The sequence below is a fragment of the Bombina bombina genome, chromosome 1 (assembly GCF_027579735.1).
Source record: "Bombina bombina isolate aBomBom1 chromosome 1, aBomBom1.pri, whole genome shotgun sequence".
Taxonomy (NCBI): Eukaryota; Metazoa; Chordata; class Amphibia; order Anura; family Bombinatoridae; genus Bombina; species Bombina bombina.
The window spans coordinates 75171129-75198072 of record NC_069499.1 but is presented as its reverse complement, the minus strand read 5'-3'; the positions used below and the strand labels follow the sequence as shown (position 1 = coordinate 75198072).

The window sequence follows — 26944 nt, the reverse complement described above, 5'->3', positions numbered from 1 at the left end:
GAAAAAAATTGAGTTTAGTATCCCTTTAATGTACTTGTGTTTGGTGCACATTTTTTAACATTTAGCCTTTATGCGAGGTCTTCAGTCACACTAAACCGATGAGCATAAATTTAGTTTGCGCTTGAGCAAATACATTTACTTTAAATATGCCTGCAAGTTAGTACATTTGTGCCATTTGTAATTTAACCCTATGCTGGTCCAAAAAGACTAACATATAATATAAAGGTTATGAAATTACTCTGAAGTTAGTTACACATTTGTTGGTTGTTTTTTAGGTTGCTTTTTACAGTGTTTTATTAGTGGCTTAAAGAGACATGAACGTCAAAATTAAACTTCCATGGTTCCTACAGAATATGCAGTTTTAAGAGACTTTTCAAATTACCTTCTGTTTATGAAATTGACTTTGTTCCCTTGGTATTGTTTGTTGAAAAGCATACCTAGGTACATAACTCAGAGGCAGCAATGCACTCCTGGGAGCTAGCAAGTGAATGAAGGCTACACACATATGCCTCTTGTCATTGGCTCATGTGTTCTGCTAGCTCTCAGCACTGCATTGCAGCTCTAGAACTGATTTAAACTGTAAGTTTAATCACTTTGCAGGGTTTAAACACATACACCTAGATTACGAGTTCTGCGTTAGCCTTAAAAAGCAGTGTTAAGGGGTCCTAATGCTGCTTTTTAACGCCCGCTGGTATTACGAGTCAGGCAGGAAAGGGTCTACCGCTCACTTCCACGACTTGAGGCTACCGCAAATCCCCTTACGTCAATTGCGTATCCTATCTTTTCAATGGGATTTGCCTAACGCCGGTATTACGAGTCTTGGAAAAAGTGAGCGGTAGAGCCTCTACCTCCAAGACTCCAACCGCAAAAAAAAAGTCAGTAGTTAAGAGTTTTATGGGCTAACGCCGTAACATAAAGCTCTTAACTACAGTGCTACAAAGTACACTAACACCCATAAACTACCTATGAACCCCTAAACCGAGGCCCCCCCACATCGCAAACCCTATAATAAAATTATTTAACCCCTAATCTGCCGACCGGACACCGCCGCCACCTACATTATAGCTATGAACCCCTAATCTGCTTCCCCTAACAACGCCGACACCTATATTATATTTATTAACCCCTAATCTACCCCCCCAAACGTTGCCGCCACCTAACTACAATTATTAACCCCTAATCTGCCGACCGGACATCGCCACCACTATAGTAAATGTATTAACCCCTAAACCGCTGCACTCCCGCCTCGTAAACACTAGAATAAATTTTATTAACCCCTAATCTGCCCTCCCTAACATCGCCGCCACCTACCTACAATTATTAACCCCTAATCTGTCGCTCCCAACAACGCCGCTACTATAATAAAGTTATTAACCCCTAAACCTAAGTCTAGCCCTAACACCCCCCTAACTTAAATATAATTTAAATAAAATGAACTAAAATTACTATCATTAAATAAATTAATCCTATTTAAAAATAAATACTTACCTCTAAAATAAACCCTAATATAGCTACAATATAACTAATAGTTACATTGTAGCTATTTTAGGATATATATTTATTTTACAGGCAACTTTGTATTTATTTTAACTAGGTACAATAGCTATTAAATGGTTAATAACTATTTAATAGCTACCTAGTTAAAATAATTACAAAATTACCTGTTAAATAAATCCTAACCTAAGTTACAAATACACCTAACACTACACTATCAATAAATTAATTAAATAAATTAACTACAATTATCTAAACTAAAATACAATTAAATAAACTAATAGTTTAATTGTAGGTAGGTGGCGGCGATGTTAGGGAGGGCAGATTAGGGGTTAATAAAATGTATTATAGTGTTTGCGAGGCGGGAGTGTGGCGGTTTAGGGGTTAATACATTTATTATAGTGGCGGCGATGTCCGGTCGGCAGATTAGGGGTTAATAAGTGTTGGTAGGTGGCGGCGACGTTGGGGGGGGCAGATTAGGGGTTAATAAATATAATATAGGTGTCGGCGATGTTAGAGACAGCAGATTAGGGGTTCATAGCTATAATGTAGGTAGCGGCGGTGTCCGGAGCGGCAGATTAGGGGTTAATAATATAATGTAGGTGTCAGCGATAGCGGGGGCGGCAGATTAGGGGTTAATAAGTGTAAGGTTAGGGGTGTTTAGACTCGGAGTTCATGTTAGGGTGTTAGGTGTAGACTTAGAAAGTGTTTCCCCATAGGAAACAATGGGGCTGCGTTAGGAGCTGAACGCTGCTTTTTTGCAGGTGTTAGTTTTTTTTTTAGCCAGCTCAGCCCCATTGTATCCTATGGGGATATCGTGCACGAGCACGTTTTTCCAGCTTACCGCTACCGTAGGCAACGCTGGTATTGAGAGTTGAAGTGGAGCTAAATTTGTCTCAACGCTCACTTTTCTGAGGCTAACGCAGCCATTCAGAGAACTCGTAATACCAGCGTTGTCTTAAGGGTGCGCTGGAAAAAAAAAGGCTTGTTGGCACCGCAGGTCTTTACCGACAAAACTCGTAATCTAGGCGATAGGGAGCACAATCTATCTTTTATAGTTATCTGCATGTTAACTCAATCACAAACAGACATTTTAATTGTTTATCAGAAGAACTCTTTACATTGGGGGTGATCACGATCCTTTATAAAAGTTTAACAAATTATCTATATATAAAAAGTCTGATAGACTTTACAGATGAATTTTATAGATATATCATTAGATAAGCATTACTAAAGGATTGTGATCAACTTTATTATCGGAAAAAGGGTCCTGTTTGTTCTGTTCACAATCTTATTTCTTAATAATTATTGACACATTTTCAGGGCCATTTTTTGTATTTCATGCGTACAAAGTACTTTTCTAAACTCCCAGGCAACACCTTTTGACTTATTACTAAGTAGCTCTAAACAGTTTCAGATGTAACATTGGTTTTGCAATAAAAGCAATGTCACCAGATACATTGGGGGGTAGTTATCAACGTGTCTACTTTTCCTGCCTTCGCTGGCCCAATACGACCGCCTAAGCTCGCCTCACATCGCCGCCGCGGACCTGCAAAAATTCGCCTAAGTTATCAAAAAAGCTGTCAAAAAGCCGCGCACCAAGTACGGGGCGATGAGCAGCGGACTGTGAGAGTTATCACACATCCGATCTCGCTGCTCTTCGGCTTTTTTACAGCTTTCTTGCTAGCCTGTCACTAAGCACTCACACTAACTACACTGTTCTACCCCCTATACCGGCGCCCCCGGAGCCTCCCGCAACTAAATAAAGTTAGTAACCCCTAAACCGCCGCTCCTAGACCCCACCGCAACTCTTATAAATGTATTAACCCCTAAACCGCCGCTCCCGGAGTCCGCCGCAACCTACATTATACCTAGTAACCCCTATCCTGCCCCCCCTATACCGTCGCCCTCTATAATAAAGTTATTAACCCCTATCCTGCTGATCCCGCACCTCGCCGCAACTAAATAAATAGTTTAACCCCTAAACCGCCGCTCCCTGACCCCGCCGCAACCTATATTACATTTATTAACCCCTATCCTGCCACCCTACACCGTCGCCACCTATAATAAATTTATTAACCCCTATCCTGCCCCCCACTACACCGCCGCCACTGTAATAACATTATTAACCCCTAAACCTAAGTCTAACACTAACCCTAACACCCCCTAACTTAAATATTAATTAAATACATCTAAATAATCCTATTTAAAACTAAATACTTACCTTTAAAATAAACCCTAATATAGCTACAATATAAATAATAATTATATTGTAGCTATGTTAGGATTTATTTTTATTTTACAGGCAAATTTCAATTTATTTTAACTAGGTACAATAGCTATTAAATAGTTATTAACTATTTAATAGCTTACCTAGCTAAAATAAAGAGACATTTACCTGTAAAATAAAAACTAACCTAAGTTACAATTACACCTAACACTACACTATACTTTAATAAATTATTCCTATTTAAACTAAATACTTACCTGTAAAATAAACCCTAAGAAAGCTACAATATAATTAATAATTACATTGTAGCTATCTTAGGATTTATATTTATTTTACAGGTAACTTTGTATTTATTTTAGCTAGTTAGAATAGTTATTAAATAGTTATTAACTATTTAATAGCTACCTAGCTAAAAGAAATACAAAATTACCTGTAAAATAAATCCTAACCTAAGTTACAATTAAACCTAACACTACACTATCATTAAATTAATAAAATAAATTAACTACAAATAACTACAATTAAATACAATTACATAAACTAACTAAAGTACAAAAAATAAAAAAAGCTAAGTTACAAAAAATAAAAAAATAAGTTACAAACATTTAAAAAATATGACAACAATTTTAAGCTACTTACACCTAATCTAAGCCCCCTAATAAAATAACAAAGCCCCCCAAAATAAAAAATTCCCTACAATATTCTAAATTAAAAAAGTTCAAAGCTCTTTTACCTTACCAGCCCTTAAAAGGGCCTTTCGTGGGGCATGCCCCAAAAAATTCAGCTCTTTTGCCTGTAAAAGAAAAATACAACCCCCCCCAACATTAAAACCCACCACCCACATACCCCTAATCTAACCCAAACCCCCCTTAAAAAAAAACTAACACTAATCCCCTGAAGATCATCCTACCTTTAGTCGTCTTCACTCAGCCGAGCAGCGATGGAACTGAAGAGGAGATCCGGAGCGGCAGAAGTCATCATCCAAGGGGCACTGAAGAAATCTTCCATCCGATGAAGTTATCCTCCAAGCGGCGCTGAAGAAGTCTTCCATCCGATGAAGTGATCCTCCAAGCGGCGCTGAAGAAGTCTTCGATCCGGGCGATGTCATCTTCCAAGCGGGGTCTTCAATCTTCTTCTTCAGGATCCATCTTCATTCCGCCGACGTGGGACATCCTTCTTTCCCGACGGACTACCGATGAATGAAGGCTCCTTTAAGGGACGTCATCCAAGATGGCGTCCCTTCAATTCCGATTGGCTGATAAGATTCTATCAGCCAATCGGAATTAAGGTAGGAAAAATCTGATTGGCTGATTGAATCAGCCAATCGGATTGAGCTCGCATTCTATTGGCTGATCGGATTGAACTTCAATCTGATTGGCTGATTCAATCAGCCAATCAGATTTTTCCTACCTTAATTCCGATTGGCTGATAGAATCCTATCAGCCAATCGGAATTGAAGGGACGCCATCTTGGATGACGTCCCTTAAAGGAGCCTTCATTCGTCGGTAGTCCGTCGGTAAAGAAGGATGTTCCGCGTCGGCGGAATGAAGATGGATCCTGAAGAAGAAGATTGAAGACCCCGCTTGGAAGATGACATCGCCCGGATCGAAGACTTCTTCAGCGCCGCTTGGAGGATCACTTCATCGGATGGAAGACTTCTTCAGCGCCACTTGGAGGATCACTTCATCGGATGGAAGATTTCTTCAGCGCCCCTTGGATGATGACTTCTGCCGCTCCGGATCTCCTCTTCAGTTCCATCGGTGGCTCGGCTGAGTGAAGATGACTAAAGGTAGGATGATCTTCAGGGGGGTAGTGTTAGGTTTTTTTAAGGGGGGTTTGGGTTAAATTAGGGGTATGTGGGTGGTGGGTTTTAATGCTGGGGGGGTTGTATTTTTCTTTTACAGGCAAAAGAGCTGAATTCTTTGGGGCATGCCCCCACAAAAGGCCCTTTTAAGGGCTGGTAAGGTAAAAGAGCTTTGAACTTTTTTAATTTAGAATAGGGTAGGGCATTTTTTTATTTTGGGGGGGGGTTTGTTATTTTATTAGGGGGCTTAGATTAGGTGTAAGTAGCTTAAAATTGTTGTAATATTTTTAAAATGTTTGGAACTTATTTTTTTTATTTTTTGTAACTTAGCTTTTTTTATTTTTTGTAACTTAGCTTTTTTTTATTTTTTGTACTTTAGTTAGTTTATTTAATTGTATTTAATTGTAGTTATTTGTAGGTAATTTATTTAATTAATGTAATGATAGTGTAGTGTTTGGTTTAATTGTAACTTAGGTTAGGATTTATTTTACAGGTAATTTTGTATTTCTTTTAGCTAGGTAGTTATTAAATAGTTAATAACTATTTAATAACTATTCTAACTAGCTAAAATAAATACAAAGTTACCTGTAAAATAAATATAAATCCTAAGACAGCTACAATGTAATTATTAATTATATTGTAGCTATCTTAGGGTTTATTTTACAGGTAAGTATTTAGTTTTAAATAGGAATAATTTATTAAAGTATAGTGTAGTGTTAGGTGTAATTGTAATCACTATCAATAAATTAATTAAACACAATTGCTACAAATAAATAAAATTAAATAAACTATCTAAAGTACAAAAAATAAAAAAGAACTAAGTTACAGAAAATAATAAAATATTTACAAACATAAGAAAAATATTACAACAATTTTAAACTAATTACACCTACTCTAAGCCCCCTAATAAAATAACAAAGACCCCCAAAATAAAAAATTCCCTACCCTATTCTAAATTAAAAAAGTTACAAGCTCTTTTACCTTACCAGCCCTGAACAGGGCCCTTTGCGGGGCATGCCCCAAGAATTGCAGCTCTTTTGCCTGTAAAAAAAAACATACAATACCCCCCCCCCAACATTACAACCCACCACCCACATACCCCTAATCTAACCCAAACCCCCTTAAATAAACCTAACACTAATCCCCTGAAGATCTTCCTACCTTGTCTTCACCATCCAGGTATCACCGATCCGTCCTGGCTCCAAGATCTTCATCCAACCCAAGCGGGGGTTGGCGATCCATAATCCGGTGCTCCAAAGTCTTCCTCCTATCCGGCAAGAAGAGGACATCCGGACCGGCAAACATCTTCTCCAAGCGGCATCTTCTATGTTCTTCCATCCGATGACGACCGGCTCCATCTTGAAGACCTCCAGCGCGGATCCATCCTCTTCTTCCGACGACTAGACGACGAATGACTGTTCCTTTAAGGGACGTCATCCAAGATGGCGTCCCTCGAATTCCGATTGGCTGATAGGATTCTATCAGCCAATCGGAATTAAGGTAGGAATTTTCTGATTGGCTGATGGAATCAGCCAATCAGAATCAAGTTCAATCCGATTGGCTGATCCAATCAGCCAATCAGATTGAGCTCGCATTCTATTGGCTGTTCCGATCAGCCAATAGAATGCGAGCTCAATCTGATTGGCTGATTGGATCAGCCAATCGGATTGAACTATATTCTGATTGGCTGATTCCATCAGCCAATCAGAAAATTCCTACCTTAATTCCGATTGGCTGATAGAATCCTATCAGCCAATCGGAATTCGAGGGACGCCATCTTGGATGACGTCCCTTAAAGGAACCGTCATTCGTCGTCTAGTCGTCGGAAGAAGAGGATGGATCCGCGCTGGAGGTCTTCAAGATGGAGCCGGTCGTCATCGGATGGAAGAAGATAGAAGATGCCGCTTGGAGAAGATGTTTGCCGGTCCGGATGTCCTCTTCTTGCCGGATAGGAGGAAGACTTTGGAGCACCGGATTATGGATCGCCAACCCCCGCTTGGGTTGGATGAAGATCTTGGAGCCAGGACGGATCGGTGAACCTGGTATGGTGAAGACAAGGTAGGAAGATCTTCAGGGGATTAGTGTTAGGTTTATTTAAGGGGGGTTTGGGTTAGATTAGGGGTATGTGGGTGGTGGGTTGTAATGTTGGGGGGGGGGTATTGTATGTTTTTTTTTACAGGCAAAAGAGCTGAAATTCTTGGGGCATGCCCCGCAAAGGGCCCTGTTCAGGGCTGGTAAGGTAAAAGAGCTTGTAATATTTGTATTTTAGAATAGGGTAGGGAATTTTTTATTTTGGGGGGCTTTGTTATTTTATTAGGGGGCTTAGAGTAGGTGTAATTAGTTTAAAATTGTTGTAATATTTTTATTATGTTTGTAAATATTTTATTATTTTCTGTAACTTAGTTCTTTTTTATTTTTTGTACTTTAGATAGTTTATTTAATTGTATTTATTTGTAGCAATTGTGTTTAATTAATTTATTGATAGTGTAGTGTTAGGTTAATTGTAGGTAATTGTAGGTAGTTTATTTAATTATTTTATTGATAGGGTAGTGTTAGGTTTAATTATATCTTAGGTTAGGATTTATTTTACAGGTAAATTTGTTATTATTTTAACTAGGTAACTATTAAATAGTTCTTAACTATTTAATAGCTATTGTACCTGGTTAAAATAATTACAAAGTTGCCTGTAAAATAAATATTAATCCTAAAATAGCTATAATATAATTATAATTTATATTGTAGCTATATTAGGATGTATTTTACAGGTAAGTATTTAGCTTTAAATAGGAATTATTTATTTAATAAGAGTTAATTTATTTCGTTAGATAAAAATTATATTTAACTTAGGGGGGTGTTAGTGTTAGGGTTAGACTTAGCTTTAGGGGTTAATACATTTATTAGAATAGCGGTGAGCTCCGGTCGGCAGATTAGGGGTTAATAATTGAAGGTAGGTGTCGGCGATGTTAGGGAGGGCAGATTAGGGGTTAATACTATTTATGATAGGGTTAGTGAGGCGGATTAGGGGTTAATAACTTTATTATAGTAGCGCTCAGGTCCGCTCGGCAGATTAGGGGTTAATAAGTGTAGGTAGGTGTCGGCGACGTTGAGGGGGGCAGATTAGGGGTTAATAAATATAACATAGGGGTCGGCGATGTTAGGGGTAGCAGATTAGGGGTACATAGGGATAACGTAGGTGGCGGCGATTTGCGGTCGGAAGATTAGGGGTTAATAAGTGTAGGTAGGTGTCGGCGACGTTGAGGGGGGCAGATTAGGGGTTAATAAATATAACATAGGGGTCGGCGGTGTTAGGGGTAGCAGATTAGGGGTACATAAGTATAACGTAGGTGGCGGTCGGCAGATTAGGGGTTAAAAATTTTAATCGAGTGGCGGCGATGTGGGGGGACCTCGGTTTAGGGGTACATAGGTAGTTTATGGGTGTTAGTGTACTTTAGGGTACAGTAGTTAAGAGCTTTATAAACCGGCGTTAGCCAGAAAGCTCTTAACTCCTGCTATTTTCAGGCGGCTGGAATCTTGTCGTTAGAGCTCTAACGCTCACTGCAGAAACGACTCTAAATACCGGCGTTAGGAAGATCCCATTGAAAAGATAGGCTACGCAAATGGCGTAGGGGGATCTGCGGTATGGAAAAGTCGCGGCTGAAAAGTGAGCGTTAGACCCTTTAATCACTGACTCCAAATACCAGCGGGCGGCCAAAACCAGCGTTAGGAGCCTCTAACGCTGGTTTTGACGGCTACCGCCGAACTCTAAATCTAGGCCTATATTTATTAACCCCTAATCTGCCCTAACCCTAACATCCCCTAACTTAAATATAATTACAATAAATCTAAATAAAAAATACTATCATTAACTACATTATTCCTATTTAAAACTAAATACTTACCTATAAAATAAACCCTAAGCTAGCTACAATATAACTAATAGTTACATTGTAGCTATCTTAGGGTTTATTTTTATTTTACAGGCAAGTTTGTATTTATTTTAACTAGGTAGAATAGTTATTAAATAGTTATTAACTATTTAATAACTACCTAGCTAAAATAAAGACAAATTGACCTGTAAAATAAAACATAACCTAAGTTACAATAACACCTAACACTACACTACAATGAAATAAATTAACTAAATTAAATACAATTACCTAAATTAAATTAGCTAAAGTACAAAAAAAACCCCACTAAATTACAGAAAATAATAAACAAATTACAGATATTTAAACTAATTACACCTAATTTAATATCCCTATTAAAATAAAAAAAAGCCCCTCCCAAATAAAAAAAAAACCCTAGCCTAAACTAAACTACCAATAGCCCTTAAAAGGGCCTTTTGCGGGGCATTGCCCCAAAGTAATCGGCTCTTTTACCTGTAAAAAAAAAATACAAACTACCCACTCAACAGTAAAACCCACCACCCACACAACCAACCCCCAAATAAAATACTATCAGCCAATCGGAAATTAAGGTGGAAAAAATCCTATTGGCTGATGCAATCAGCCAATAGGATTGAAGTTCAATCCTATTGGCTGATCCAATCAGCCAATAGGATTGAGCTCGCATTCTATTGGCTGTTCCAATCAGCCAATAGAATGAGAGCTCAATCCTATTGGCTGATTGGATCAGCCAATAGGATTGAACGTCAATCCAATTGGCTGATTGCATCAGCCAATAGGATTTTTTCTACCTTAATTCCGATTGGCTGATAGAATTCTATCAGCCAATCGGAATCTAAGGGACGCCATCTTGGATGACGTCACTTAAAGGTACCTTCAATCATCTTTAGGCCGTCGGAAGAAGAGGATGCTCCGCGTCGGATGTCTTGATGGACCCGCTCCGCGCCGGATGGATGAAGATAGAAGATGCCGTCTGGATGCAGACTTCTGCCCGTCTGGAGGACCACTTCACCTGGCTTGGATAACAATTCGCATGGCTTGGATGAAGACTTCTCCCTGCTTTGTTGAGGACTTCGGCCCGGCTTGGATGAAGACGTCTCTCGGTAAGTTGATCTTCAGGGTTTAGTGTTAGGTTCTTTTAAGGGTGTATTGGGTGGGTTTTATTTTTAGGTTAGGGTTTGGGCGGCAAAAGAGCTAACTGCCCTTTTAAGGGCAATGCCCATCCAAATGCCCTTTTCAGGGCAATGGGGAGCTTAGTTTTTTTTAGATAGTATTTTATTTGGGGGGTTGGTTGTGTGGGTGGTGGGTTTTACTGTTGGGGGGGTTGTTTGTATTTTTTTTTACAGGTAAAAGAGCTGATTACTTTGGGGCAATGCCCCGCAAAAGGCCCTTTTAAGGGCTATTGGTAGTTTAGTTTAGGCTAGGTTTTTTTTTTATTTTAATAGGGCTATTAGATTAGGTGTAATTAGTTTAAATATCTGTCATTTGTTTAGAATTTTCTGTAATTTAGTGTTTGTTTGTTTTTGTACTTTAGCTAATTTAATTTAGGTAATTGTCTTTAATTTAGTTAATTTATTTATTTATTGTGTAGTGTTAGGTGTTAGTGTAACTTAGGTTAGGTTTTATTTTACAGGTAAATTTGTATTTATTTTAGCTAGGTAGTTATTAAATAGTTAATAACTATTTAATACTATTCTACCTAGTTAAAATAAATACAAACTTGACTGTAAAATAAAGATAAACCCTAAGATAGCTACAATGTAACTATTAGTTATATTGTAGCTAGCTTAGGGTTTATTTTATAGGTAAGTATTTAGTTTTAAATTGGAATAATTTAGTTAATGATAGGAATTTTATTTAGATTTATTTAAATTATATTTAAGTTAGTGGGTGTTAGGTTTAGGGTTAGACTTAGGTTTAGGGGTTAATAATTTTAATATAGTGGCGGCGACGTTGGGGGCAGTAGATTAGGGATTAATAAGTGTAGTTAGGTTGCAGCGACATTGGGGGAGGCAGATTAGGGGTTAATAAATATAATGTAGGTGTTGGTGATGTTGGGGGCAGCAGATTAGGGGTTCATAACTATAATGTAGGTGTCGGCGATGTCAGGGCAGCAGATTAGGGGTTAATAAGTGTAAGATTAGGGGTGTTTAGACTCGGGGTTCATGTTAGGTGTAAACATACATTTTATTTCCCCATAGGAATCAATGGGACTGCGTTAAGGAGCTTTACGCTGCTTTTTTGCAGGTGTTGCAGGTGTTCGACTTTTTTCAGCTGTCTCTCCCTTTGATTACTATGGGGAAATCGTGCATGAGCACGTACAACCAGCTCACCGCTGACTTAAGCAGGGCTGGTATTGGAGTGCGGTAATGAGCAAAATTTTGCTCAACTCTCACTTCTTGCCTTTTAACGTTGGGTTTCTGAAAACTCGTAATACCAGCGGAGTATGTAAGTGAGCGGTGAGGGAAAACTGCTCGTTTGCACAGCACAGCTCAAAACGAAAAACTCATAATCTGGCCGTAAGTGTTTTTATTTCTGCACTAGCACAAAGGAGGCTTCTAGTTTACATTATAACCCCCAAAAGCCTGTATGGGCCCCTCTTTCAAATTTGATGACAGTGTAGTACGGTGATCACAGTACCAAGAGAAGTCACATGGCTTTTTCAGTGTTTTTTTTTTTTAAATCTAAAATATTAAAAAAATATCATTTTTAAAAAAAACATTTTTTGGATTCTTTTTGTTGTCATGAAATATAAATATAATAATGCAACATATTGAATCTACTGTGTCTGCTGAAAATGATATACAATTTTTGCAGATTTCTCACTAAAATATGATTTAGAATAGAGTTTAAATATATGCAGCAAAAAAGGTCAAAATCGGCTTGGCACAGGGGTGGGAAAAAGGCTTAGCAGGGAAGGGAAAAACTGGACATTTTACATCCATGGATTGCGAGTCACTTTCTATGATGATCAATGGAGATGCATATATCTTGGCACCCCATCAAAACCTTACAGTGCAAATACATTAAAGGAAAAGGAACAGTCTAACAAAAAAGAAAACTTAAAATACGAAGCAACCTCGTCAGCTTTAAAATAGCTATGCACAAGGGCAAGAGAGTCTTTATAAATTCAGCATGCTAGGCTTGAGTTTGAAAAATCCCAGCCATGACTCTAGAATGCTCTGGAACATCGACGGAAGCACCTTAAAGGGATACCAATTTATTTATTTCACGATTCAGATGCATCATGCTATTTTAAGCAATTTTCTCATTTGCTCCTATTATCAATTTTTCTTCGTTCTCTTGCTATCTTTATTTGAAAAAGCAGGAATCTAAGCTAAGGAGCCGGACCATTTTTGGTACAGCACCCTGAATAGCGCTTGCTAATTGGTGGGTACATTTAGCCACCAATCAGCAAGCGCAACACAGGTGCTGAACCAAAAATTGGCCGGCTCCTAAGCTTACATTCTTGCTTTTCAAATAATGATAGCAAGAGAACGAAGAAAATTTGATAAAAGGAGTAAATGAGATAGTTGCTTAAAATGGCATGATGCATCTGAATCATGAAAGAAAATTTGGGTTTAGTATCCCTTTAAAGGGACATGATACCAAAATGTTGAAGCACATGAAAGTGATGCAGCATAGCTGTAAAAGCTGACTAGAAAATATCACCTGAACATCTCTATGTAAAAAAGGAAGATATTTTACCTCAAATTTCCTAAGTATTCACACCCCACTGTATGTAAAGAGACTTTAAGCAGCCAGTCAGGATGCTTGTCCTAGGACAAGCTAGGGAGTATGCATCTGTCATGTGCAGGCACAATCATGTTATTATCCTATTAAGTTGAAGTAAGTTCTATGAAATCTCATGAGATTTCAGTGAAATCTTATGAGATCACAGCAAAAGCAAAACATAACCTCAACACTGCTGATGCTGATTGGCTATTGTTTTTGGGGGGTTTTCAACTTGCAGCTGGACAGTGGCTGTAGTATAACTGTTTACACAGAATTTAATCTGGTGAGCTGAAGAAATTTTGAGGTAAAATATCTTCTTTTTTTACATAGAGATGCTCAGGTGATATTTTCTTGTCAGATTTTTACAGTTATGTTGCATCACTGTCAAGTGATTTAGCATGAGTAGTATGTCCCTTTAAGACACCTTTCTTTCTATACTGCAAGGAGACTTTACCATTACTGAACAGACATGAAAATAATATACAATTACAAGCATTTTTATAAACTGTGTTGCATTGGTAGCAGATCTCATTTGGGACTGGATTACGAGGGGAACGCTATTTATTGCTCGTGTGTTAAATTTGCTAGAAGTAAGCTTTTTGTGCGCATTGAGTAGCACGCATATTACCAGTTGAAAGTAAAAAGTTTCCACACGAATGCTAATCCGACACACGCAAAAAGCCGAACTTTTAATACACAACCGCCTTTAAGTATTCCCCCTTAGACTTCAATAAAGAGCGAAACATGGGGAAAAACACCCTTACTCGCATGCTAACCCGATTGCGTTTAACCAACTGCGCTAACCCGACATGAAATAACAAAATGTATGCTTACCTGATAAAAAAATTATTTCCGGCATGGAGAGTCCACGACTTCATTCTAATTACTAGTGGGATATTCAACTCCTGGCCAGCAGGAGAAGGCAAAGAGCACCCCAGCAAAGCTGTTAAGTGTAACTTCCCTTACCCATAATCCCCAATCATTTAGCCGAAGTAAAATGGAAAAAGAAGAAACACAAAGGTATAGAGGTGCCTGAGGTTTACTAAAAAAAAACTGCAGAATTATAATGGACTCTCGATGCCAGTAAAGAAAGAAATTTATCAGGTAAGCATAAATTTTGTTTTCTTTCCTTTGGCATGGAGAGTCCACAACTTAATTCCAATTACTAGTGGGAACCAATACCCAAGCTAAAAAAAAGGGAGGGAGAAAAAGGCAGGCGGACCTAAACAGAAGGCACCACCACTTGAAGAACCTTTCTCCCAAAAGAGGCCTCAGCCGAGGCAAAAGTATCAAATTTGTAGAATTTGGAAATAGTATTCAAAGAGGACCATGTTGCCGCCTTGCAAATCTGCTCCAAAGAAGTTTCATTTTTGAAAGCCCAGGATGAAGAAACAGCCCTAGTGGAATGAGCCGTAATTCTCTCAGGAGGCTGCTGTCAGTTGTCTCATAAGCTAAATGGATAACACTGCTTAACCAGAGGGAAAGGTTAGTAAAAGTGGCCTTCTGAACCTCACGCTTACCAGCGAAAACAACAAACAGGGCAGAAGTCTGCTGAAAATCTTTAGTTGCTTGTAGGTAAAATTTGAGAGCATGCACAACATCCTGGTTATGCAACAGACATTCTTTCTGAAAAGAAGGATTAGGACAAAACAAAGCAACAACAATTTCCTGATTAATGTTCCTATCCTACACAACCTTAGGGAAAAACCCTAACTTAGTACAAAGGTCCACCTTATCAGCATGAAAAATAAGGTACGGGGAATCACACAGCAGAGCCAAAACCTCAGACAATCTGCGAGCAGAAGAAATAGCAAGAAGAAACAACACCTTCCAAGATAACAATTTAATATCAACAGAATGCATCCTCTCAAACGGAGCCTGCTGCAAACCTTAAAGAACAAGGCAAAGACTCCAAGGAGGAGCAACAGGTTTAAACACAGGCCTGATTTTGACCAGGGCCTGAACAAAAGCTTGAACATCTGGCAAATCAGCCAGGCATTTGTGCAAAAGAATAGACAGTGCAGATATCTGACCCTTCAGAGTACTGACTGACAACTCCTTCTCTAGGCCATCCTGAAGAAAGGATAAAATCCGGGGAATCCTCACCCAGCTTCAGGAGAAACCCTTAGATTTGCACCAATAAAGGTATTTACACCATGCCCTATGGTATATCCTGCAAGTAACAGGCTTATCTCCAAGCAGTCAGCTTCAGAGAATCCAGATTTTGATGGAAGAATGAACCCTGAAATAGAAGGTCCTTCCTCAGAGGTAACCTCCAAAGTGGAAGAGAGGACATCCTCACCGGATCCGAGAACCAGATCCTGCGGGGCCATGCCGGAGCTATTAAAATTACAGATACTCTCTCCTGTTTGATACGAGCAATGACTCAAGGAAGGGGAGCAAATGGAGGAAACACCAGAGAGAAGATCCAAGGAACCACTAGAGCGTCTATCAGAGCAGCCTGAGGATCTCTTGACCTTGAACCGTACCATGGAAGCTTGGTGTTTTGATGAGACGCCATCAGATCCAACTCTAGAACCCCCCCACCTGAGGATTATATTTGAGAACACTTCCGGATGGAGAGCCCACTCCCCGGGATGAAAAGTCTGCTTAGAAAATCTGCCTCCCAGTTGTCCACTCCTGGAATGTGGATGAAAGATAGGAGACAATCGTGAACTTCAGCCCACTGCAGAATGTGAGTCACCTGTTTCATGGCTAAGGAACTCCAAGTTCCTCCCTGGTGGGAGAAACAATTAAGGCTTGGGACGTTTGTGGAGATAGCTTAGGCATTTCACGCACAGCATTATCCGGAGACACTTGGCTCAGAAGGGAGTAACTTGTCTTTAAATTTTAAAGTTTTAGCTAAGCATGAGGAACAAAATTGCATTGGCAGGACAATTTGGGCCTCTAAACATAGCAAGCATTTATCGATAGAAATTGACTGATCCTTTTCTGAGTCCATAGTTACAGAGATCAGATCCCACTAAATATGACAAAATTGGAATGTAAATAAAAATTATAATTAATTGAGCCAAAAAAAACGATAATGCCAAAATTTAGTTGATAAAATAAACAAGACTAAATATACTGAGGATAAAAGAATTAGTCACCCTAAAAATCCACCTCAGACAATCAGCCCTAGGCGTTTGTTGTCTGAGGCTCTTAAGGCTGTGACACACTGCAAGCGGAGCGACGCGTAGCGTGTAGATGCAGCTGTGCGTGCTCAGTGTGTCTTGCCTTTTCATCTCTGAGCACTCTGCTGCGTCAGGTCGCGTAGCTGAGCGTTTAGAGATGAAATATCTGAACTTCAGAAGTGATGCGACGTGAAGCAGCTGCTTCGCCTCGCGCCGCATCACTTGCAGTGTGTCACAGCCTTTACCGTGACAGGAATTAATATCCCACTAGCAAGAGGAAGCGAGACTCTCCTGCAGAGATCCTCTCCTCTTGGCAGACGATCCGATCGATCGTTCCGAAGTACTAGCTGCAAAGCCAACACTCCTAGACTCACAAAGCTCTGCTCTGATATAACGGAAATGCTGAAGTCACGTGAGCGGCCGAAAAAGAAACTGTGCCACAGTATAAGCACACGATAAATATAGACGGCCCAAATAAAGTAAAAAGTCCTTTAGATATCCTAACTCTCTTAAGCTAGGCCAAATAAGGGGAAAAGAAAAAATTCCAAGCAAGCTCTTTATTAACCCTTAAGTTCTTACTGTCCTCTCATATTGCTTGTAAAGTTCCAATAAGGTTGCCCATAAAATTTACCCTTAACCAAATAAGGATAACTATGTCCCAAAATAGATCCACTTGATGGTTAACCTCAAAAGTGCTGTCCTTCAGTACCTAGAAGGCAAAGGCACTTACCTGTGGATCCAGCTGCAGGGCAGATAACAGCTACTCAGGTGTGACCGGTAATCCACTCCCTGTCAGGGACCTGTAGTAAAAGAAAGAACAGAGTAACCAACCCTGGCTTTCTGCAAAGGGGTAGCAAAAGTGTTAGAAGCAAAGCAAAGACCACCTCGCCACCTTCTAAATGCTAAAAGCCACCTCTACTCTTACTAAAGAGATTGATATGGACACAGCTAGACCCTAATCCTTGCTTGCAGGGAAAAGTACCCATAAAAGGATTACAAATCTTCAGACACCACCTTCGCACATCCTCCATTGACAGAGGCAAAGAGAATGACTGGGGATTATGGGTAAGGGAAGTTACACTTAACAGCTTTGCTGGGGTGCTCTTTGCCTCCTCCTCCTGCTGGCCAGGAGTTAAATATCCCACTAGTAATTGGAATGAAGTCGTGGACTCTCCATGCCATTGGAAAGAAATTAATATTTCACATTCCAATGTTCTTCACATAACAGAATATGTTCTATTCTTTAATACATATTTCTATATGAAAAATGAATGAGAATGTTACCCTGTTGAGAAAAACTGGAACGGTATAGTGTGTGCAATGCACTACCATAAATGTCTGAACCTATATGTAGTAATGGTAAATCTGTGAGTAGAGAGAGATAAGTCCATGAGTAGAGATACACAGGCAGTTAACGATGTATATAAAGGAGTGATCCACTTCCTAGCCCTATTATAAGGGTACAGAAATTGCCAACAGACAACGAAAGTGTGACTCAGGTATCCCTCTCAACTACTGCATACAAGAGTCCCTGGGTAACTGCTAAGCAGGGATAACAAAATACACTCATATGTGTTAGCGGTGTCCACTTCTCAAGTGGCTACACCTACACTCACCTGCTTCTGTATCCTTACAGAAATCGGGAACCTCCTTACTGGGACAATAGCTCAAAAGGTACAGTCCCGTTCCTCCTGTAGCGGGAAAGGCAACTCAATTGCGGCTAGATTCTCTCACTACCTCCAACGGAATCCATCTTCACTTCCATATAGTGACATGGAAGGCAATTCCCTCGCACACTTCAGCCAATAGCTCCTGGCTCGGGGGGGGGGGGGGGGGGTGTGTGTCCACAGTGAAGGATCTGATTGGAGTCCTAGTACTCCGTGGCAAATATGAAAAAAACAAATGTGATCCAGGAAACGATGTAGTCCCACAACAAAAATAGATTTAAAAAACTTGCCTCAAGTTTTGATCAGGATGATTTGACAGGGTCAGAGCCAGAGGATGCTACACCATTGGCCCCATTAGTGACTAGTAACCAGGGAGGACCTATGCCTAATATGCAGGTTAAGGGCATTCTTAAGGGCTCATATCAACTTGGGGCTAGACCAAAAACTAATGTTTCTGGCTATTTGGGGGAACCTGTCTCCTCTTCCATATTTACACCCACTGTATCAGATCTTCAACAACCACCCAGTGCAGATACTCAGGTTTTTCACTGGGCCCCTAACCAACCATGGGGGGCGGTACAAGAGGGGTGAGAGGTGGGAGAAACAGTGGAGGGAGAGGCAACAGAGGGAGAGGTGGGGTGACTCAGAATATGAACACAGAAGGAAGCTAGAGATACATATTACGAGGGAACAGAGGACAAATAACCAAATATCAATAAATAATAATATGGTTATTAACCTTTCCTCAGTAAATCTTACTCAAGTGGAAACAAAGGTATTGTCACTAGGTTTGGGTTTTGTTCCATCTAGAGATTTTGACCTATTCCAAACCATATTGGATCTTAATAGATTGGTTAGGGATTTGACCCTAAAAAAATACTTCCACTATGATGAACATGGTGCCAAATCACATCCAGAAGCATACTCCAATGCCAATTTAAATAGACAAGTAGAACAACTGTCATTTACTGATATCTGTACCCTCACCTCTCTAGAAGATTTATCCTCCCCAGATACTCTAGGAAATCATAAAGGCCAGCCCAAGAATAGAACAACGGTTAAATCTAACTTTTACCCTCTACATGCAAGAGGTAAATCACTTGAGGTCTTCCATAAGAGAACAGTAGAGGATCTCACTGCTCTATCTGAGTGTAGAGAGAGGAAGACACTTAATTTGTCCATGATGGAGAGAGAAGCAGTTGTCACTTTACAGAAAAATACAGACATTATCATAAAGAATTCAGTTAAGGGAGATAGTGTCGTGGTAATGGATAAATATACCTATGTGGAGACAGTTGGGTGACACAGACACCTACCCAGCTTTAGCAGGAGACCCAATGGTACAATACAAAATGATGCTTGTGGGCCTTCTGGATGATGGTGTAGAGATGGGCTATATGAATAAATTAACCTCCAACCACTTAATTGTAGATCATCCGGTAATGCCCATCTTCCACCATCTCCCGAAGGCCCACAAGAGCACAACTAACGTTAAAGGTAGACCCATTGTTGCTGGCATTGGGTCCCTCATGGAACCTTTATCCAATTGGGTGGATCAATATCTGCAACCTTTGGTGTAGAGACTCCATAGTTACATCAGAGACATGACTCATGCGCTTTATAAGATGGAAAATATAACGTGGAGACCGGAATACAGTTGGCTCACCATAGATGTGATTTCCCTGTATTCCAGTATCCCACATCGCTTTGGTCTCAGAGCGATTTAATATTTTCTTGATCTTTATACAGACCTGACAGATGACTTTAAACTATATATCGTAGATAGAGTTAAGTTCCTTTTGGAACACAATTTTTTCATGTTCCAGGGTCGGTGCTATCTCCAGAGACGTGGAACCGCCATGGGAGCAAAGTTTGCCCCATCCTACGCCAACCATTTTATTGGTTGGTGGGAGCGGTTCCACGTCTATGGAGAGGGTAATTCCTTTTCTCCCCAGATTATTAGTTATGTTAGATATATTGACAACATTTTGGTCTTCTGGTCTGGGGACAAAGATTCAGCAAGTACCTTTTGTCCAGTATTTGAATGATAATGATGTGGAGATTGAGTTTACCCATGAATGGAACAAGAAAAGCATCAATTTTCTGGATATAACTTTCACATCTGATGAGACTCAGACAAAAGTGATCTCCACTCTCTACAGGAAATCTATAACTGGCAACTCCCTTTTGCATGCCTGAATCAGTCACCCCAGACATGTTTTGGGGGGTATTGCAAAAGGCCAGTTTATGTGAGTAAAACGCAACTGCACTTTAGAGAGAGATTTCCTTGATGAGAGTGGAGAATTGACCAAACGGTTACAACAGAGGGGCTATCCTAGAAGATTGGTGAAGGGAGCCTTCACCCAAGTTCAAAAGATGGACAGAGATAGTAAGAGGTGGTAAACAACAGGAAAGACAACAGAAGCAGAAAGACAAGAAGGGCCCTACTTTTGTGACAGCTTTTTCTTATCAATACAAATAAGTCTGTTCCATCATTGACAAAAATTTGCCCATATTAATGGGGGATACTAAGCTGAGGAAACACATAGAGAAGGGCTGCAGGTTCATATATAGGAAAAACTTGTCATTGGGCAACCTCCTGTCTCCTAGTCTCATGAAGGGGGATGATTTGGGTAGCTCATGGTTACGCCACAAAGGCACTTTTAAGTGCGGAAGGAGATCCTGTAGCTCCTGTGACCATGTAGTTGTTACTGATAAATTCAATTCAGCACACCACTTGTTGGAGTATGAGACAAGAGGTTCCATCAATTGCAATAGTAAATTTGTAATTTACCTGATCTTTTGCACCACATGTAACAGGCAATATGTTGGAAGGATCACCCTAGAGGTGGGCACAAGGATAAAGGAGCATCTCTCTTATATCTCAAGTGAAAGACCATGCCCGGCTTTATCTAAACATTTCATTGAAATACATTGCGGGAATGTGGGGTCCTTTAGGTGGCAGGCTATAGAACAGGTAGTGAGACCACCAAGAGGTGGAGATAAATCGAAGATTCTAAATAGACAAGAAGTCTTTTGGATCCACACATTGGATAGCCTTCTACCAAAGGGTTTTAATTTCGAATTTGATATTATTAATTTTTGGTAGAGATGAGATGGGTCATGTTTCACAATCTAAATTCCAGTATGCACCTTTTGATAGTTCCATTGTGAGGGCTTGGTACGGCTGGAGTCAGGGACACTATATATATTCTCTTGATGTTTACTGTGTTGATTGCAGACACTTGATTAAATATATGTGTATTTAGCTGTCCCTGGGATTTGGTTATGGCCCTTCATATACAGTATATGTATGGTACTTGATTGTGTCAGCCTTAGAGTGGGTAAGAAGAATGTCTCCTTTACATTGTGCAACCACATATAGGTTGACTTATTATAATAGATACATATAGATATTAGGAGAAGGCTGGTGTTCTGTATATTTGTATTTCTATATCTTTGTATCTCATATGGTTATGTTTGAGGTCTTAGAGATATATGCTATTACTAGTATTAACATTGACACCCTGGATATTTTAGCTATATAATAGATTCTAATACAGCAAGCACTTCAATATAATATTAAGAGACAAATTATGTGTGAATAGGTGCAACTTTTGCTGGTTGCATTTCTCATGTGTCACAGAGCCTGTGCTTGCATATATTTACTTATTTAATTTTTAAATACGTTTCTATGCTGTTAAATATTACTTTGTATTGTATGGTGTTTTTTTATATTCTTTACTTTACACTGTATTTTATTTCATTATAACTGCATGTGACATACTACTTTTGGGTTTAAAAACTGGGTAAATGCATAGATCCTCTCTATTTCATATCATAATACTACATTTCAACATGTATTTCTTCCATTAAATGGTTAACCCGGAACATAAAGTGTTAAGAAGTACCCAATTCACCACAGCCAATGAAATGGTGATTTTATCCCTTTTTAAGCACTATACATTGGTGTCTAATTATGTCTATGATTACGGTCAGACTTTTCTATTTTTCATTGAGTTGGAAGTTTGGCTACGACTGAGTCTAGCACTTAACTTGGTTTGTGTGGTCATTGTTGCAATTTTTAAACAATTGAATAAAGATTCGCTTTTTTATCTATTTTTGTTGTGGGACTCCATCGTTTCCTGGATCACATTCCTTTTTTTTTATATTTCTATATGAGTCTGATGTTTTTTTGGTAAAAAAAGAAATATATATATATATATATATATATACACACATACAGATATACATAGTAATATATATTTAAAAATACTTTGAACATATTCCTCTACGTGAAGAACATTGGAAAGTGAAATATTTAAAGTAAATAAATATTAAATATATATATCACATAAATATGATTTTACACGTTTTCAGCTACTTGACTGCAAACTGCTCCAATACATATTTCTTCATTCAAAAGAACATTTATTTCAACGTTTCGGCCCCTGTTTGGGCCTTTGTCAAGATAACAAAATATAAAACTGTAACCTTATTTATACCTTACAAATTAAGGGGTAGATTTATCAAAGCCATTCGTCCAAAATAGCGCATAAGAACTGATCGTCATATTCATCAAAGCACTCTGCGCCTATAATTGCGCAATTCTGAAAGAAACTTCTTCGCACTCTGCTTGCATTCGCCTAAGTGCGCGGGCACGCTCCTGAGTGCAACAATATACATCAGTAATAGGCGTAATTTAACAGTTTCTTATTTATCATTGCTTTGCACCGATAGGGAAATGAAATTTCGGCTTCAATTGCGTGTTGTATATTTTGCCATACAGACTGAGGCGAACACTATTATAATACAGGCTTTTACATCTTGTGATGCAGTACTTTCTTCTTTTAACTAATTTTTCAAAGGCTCAGCACCAAGAAGAGAGTTTTTGCCAGAAATGTGCGCTTCCACATGCGCATATGGGTACCAACAGTTTTATATATATATATATATATCGATATATTTATTTTTGCGATCTTAAATTATCAACATATGGCAAAAACAGCACAGAAACATTATAAAATATAAGCTAAATAGTTACCTAAAAAACGCTTTTTTAATAATCAAGACATGGTAGCGTAAATATTTATAGGAATGTACTGTGATAAAGAGGGAGTAAATAGGGAGTAAATGCTTTTTTCGACAGGCGAAATTTATCATTATTACGTCCCAGCTCGCCTGCGCAAAGTTACGTCTATTTTTTTTATATATTCAGGTGCACATGTGTGCTTTCCCAGAGTTCGCCTAATCTTTGATAAATCTACCCCTAAGTATGATCCACCCACATACCAGGTGCAATCTAGGTGAATGCTTTCTCACAAAAATCCCATATCTGCCATCTAGTGGAGACTCTAAAGGATGCAATAAACTTTTTTGCTCCATATGGGAACTTCCCAATATGCCTTCCTTCATTTTTTCTTACTGGAAGAAATGCAGAGTTATGAGAAATAAGCACATTATTATACAAAAACAAAAATATTAACATTTACAAAAAGATTTTATAAAAACAAAAAACAGAAAAAAGTTTTTACACAAAACCATTCATCCTGTACATGACTATATAGATGTTAGGGTAGCTGAACACTGGGAGAAAAAGCTCAATTATTATCTTACAGAAAACAAGATAGTGACAGGTACAAACCCCTAGGACACTGTAAATCCTAGGGGTTTGAACACGTACCTGTCACTATCTTATGTTCTGTAAGATAATAATTGAGCTTTGTTTTTTTATAAAATCTTTTTGTAAATGTTAATATTTTTATTTTTGTATAATAATGTGCTTATTTCTCATAACTCTGCATCTCTTCCGGTAAGAAAACATGAAGGAAGGCATATGGGGAAGTTCCCCTATGGATCAAAAAAGTTTATTGCATCCTGTAGAGTCTCCACTAGATGGCAGAGATGGGATTTTTGTTAAAAAGCATTCACCTAGATTGCACCTGGTATGTGGGTGGGTCATACTTAATTTGTATATATGTCTATATATGTATTTATATGTGTATATATGTCTATATATGTATTTATATGTGTATATGTGTCTATATATGTATTTATATGTGTATATATGTCTGTAAATACATATATACACATATAAATACATATATACACATATAAATACATATATACACATATAAATACATATATACACATATAAATACATATATACACATATAAATACATATATATACACATATAAATACATATATACACATATAAATACATATATACACATATAAATACATATATATACACATATAAATACATATGTACACATATAAATACATATATACACATATAAATACATATATACACATATAAATACATATATACACATATAAATACATATATACACATATAAATACATATATATACACATATAAATACATATATACACATATAAATACATATATACACATATAAATACATATATATACACATATAAATACATATGTACACATATAAATACATATATACACATATAAATACATATATACACATATAAATACATATATACACATATAAATACATATATACACATATAAATACATATGTACACACATATAAACAGCTGTTAACAAACAGTTAATCTACACACTATAAGCACCCTCTATCTAATGGAATGGGCACCTAGATACCCCTTTAGTATATTTTCATTGATTTTCTCACAATTAGACCATGACAGTATAAAAATAAACTGATGTTATACCAGATATGTATTCACAGTGGTTATTTATTGTTACAGGAAGGACATAAAGAGAAGATATCAGTGGGTACATTTTGCAGATTGCATGTGTTTGTTACTGTAGCAGTCTTTTAAAGTCCTGGGTCAGTGTTTTTTTTTTTGTTCATGTACTTGAGCTATATATAGACTCAGATATTGAATAATGGTGTCTTTTATAATCCAGGCAGTTGATGGAGCAACAGCAACAGCAGAGACAAGAAACCCTTGAGAGAAGAACTTCTACAACAGGCAAGTGTGCGCGTTTATCGCAGTGACTGCTTGTTGCATGTGTGTTTGTAGTGATATGTTGATCATATGAACAGATCTGAGGTAATGGTAAAAAATGTAGAGGGGAAAAAACCATTATGCTAATCTCTCAGAAAGATAGGCGTGTTTAAAGGGACATACATTTCATACAGCCCCAACATGCCATTGTGACATACTCAATAATATAAAGTAAAAAAAAACAAAATGGCTGCTTTACCCTTTTTTAAGCTTATTTATATAGAAAAATGCATTTAAATAAAAGCCCAAACATACTATAATTTGCAAGGAAAATTTAAATACACGTTTTATTATTCTGCCATCCTCAGTGCGTGCACGTGCAGTTGTAATTTACTAAATTCCTGATGTCAAGCATGTGTCTATAACGAAATATGTTAGGAAAACACTTTTAACGTTATTTACATTTGTAGATAAAGTATATGTATATTCTTATTTAAAAGTGCACTTTAGTGTAACGCTGACAAGCTTTTATTCTTTAGAATATATTGTTTTTACATTAATGATAACTATGTGTTTAAACCCACAAAGGGGTTAAAAACATGTAAATTCCCATTCAGAAGCTGCATGCATGGCAACTCCCAAGATTGGAAGCGTTGTGTGACTGATGCTTCTGATTTGCTGACATTGTTCTGCTCAGGAGCTGCAAGGTTTTACATATGTGTTTAACCCATTTGCAGTTATTAAATACATAGTTAAATATGTCAGTAAGGCAAAAACTATATGTATGTAAAGCATGGAATGTTTGTATTATAATATCCCTCAGTATGCTAAAAAATAACCTGTGTAGTTCCCAACACAACTAAAGAACTGTGAGTTGAGTCCTCTTCCTGTCTATAACTTGCAGTGAACATTTAGCTTGATCAGAATTACACCCATGTCCAGGATTGTATCCCTGAAGTTAAAAGGCCATTTAATAGAGCAGGGGTAATTGTCTTTATCACCCAGGCCCTGATATTCAAAGGTTCTGTAGCTTTGAGATAAATTGCAGTTCAGGCTTCACAGGGAGCGGAACTCACTGAATATTCAAAAGTACAAGGGCGTAACTCTCTAGCACTGCGAGATCGCTCTCATTTCTATATATGAAGGACAGACAAGCCCAGTGCAATACAGCACTGCGTGATATGAGAGTTTTGTTACACTTACACCTTGTATTTTATAACACTTTATATCACTTTACAATTTAGATTGGGTCTTTTCAGTATTATAGCATTTAAGCTTTGCACTTTTTCATTTATATTTTAATACATTTAGATTTAGCTCTAGCAGTGATTTTACAAATTCTGATTATGTTTTGAAAGTTTCTGTGTTACTTTAACAAATTAGAATCATACTTTGCATATTTCTGTGTATCTTTTACAAATTGCATTGTGCATTGAATTTGCTGCATTGCAAACTAAAGCTGACACTTTCAGAAAGTGGGACGGACAGGGCAGTTCCCTGGCTGAACAGGGGAGTTCCCAGGGTATATCTTAAACTCTCTCACAAGTCTTGAGAAACTTTGTAAGCATTTTAAACAGGCTGGTCTTACTGATTTGTCTCACCAGTTGTATGCAGGTGAAGTTTGCTCAAAATTCACAATACACTTATTTGAACTAACAGAAAAGTTACACAGAAACTGCTATAGCATAAGAATTTATAAAATCACAATCCTAAATACACTGCTTAAAGTTTAAATGTAATAAAAGCAATTCTGAAGTGTAAAGTAATATAAAATACAAAGCACAAAGTGTAAATGCAGCAGAACTGTCATGTCATGCAATGCTATATTGTACTGGGCTTGTCTCTCCTTCACTTACAGAAATGCAGGGAACACCCCTTTTGAAAATTTCACTAGGGATCATGCAATGCTGGAGGATTATTTTTTCATCTCACCTGAGCAGAGAGGTTTTGAATATCAGGGCCCCAGGGAGTAACTGATCTCAAAGTCTCAAACATTAATTTCCTGTTAGCTTTAGCCTCAGTTTTT

At 38.1% G+C, this 26944-nt stretch overlaps 1 protein-coding gene across 8 annotated transcripts in view; it reads left to right on the top strand.

Annotated features, from left to right (window-relative positions):
- EVL (Enah/Vasp-like) overlaps positions 1 to 26944 on the top strand; it is a 360067-nt gene that overhangs the window by 248458 nt on the left and 84665 nt on the right. For all 8 annotated transcript variants that reach the window (XM_053697469.1, XM_053697468.1, XM_053697467.1 and 5 more), the window contains one exon: positions 24878 to 24942. In XM_053697469.1, coding sequence (XP_053553444.1) covers positions 24878 to 24942 — 65 coding nt within the window. The remainder of the gene's footprint in view (positions 1 to 24877; positions 24943 to 26944) is intronic.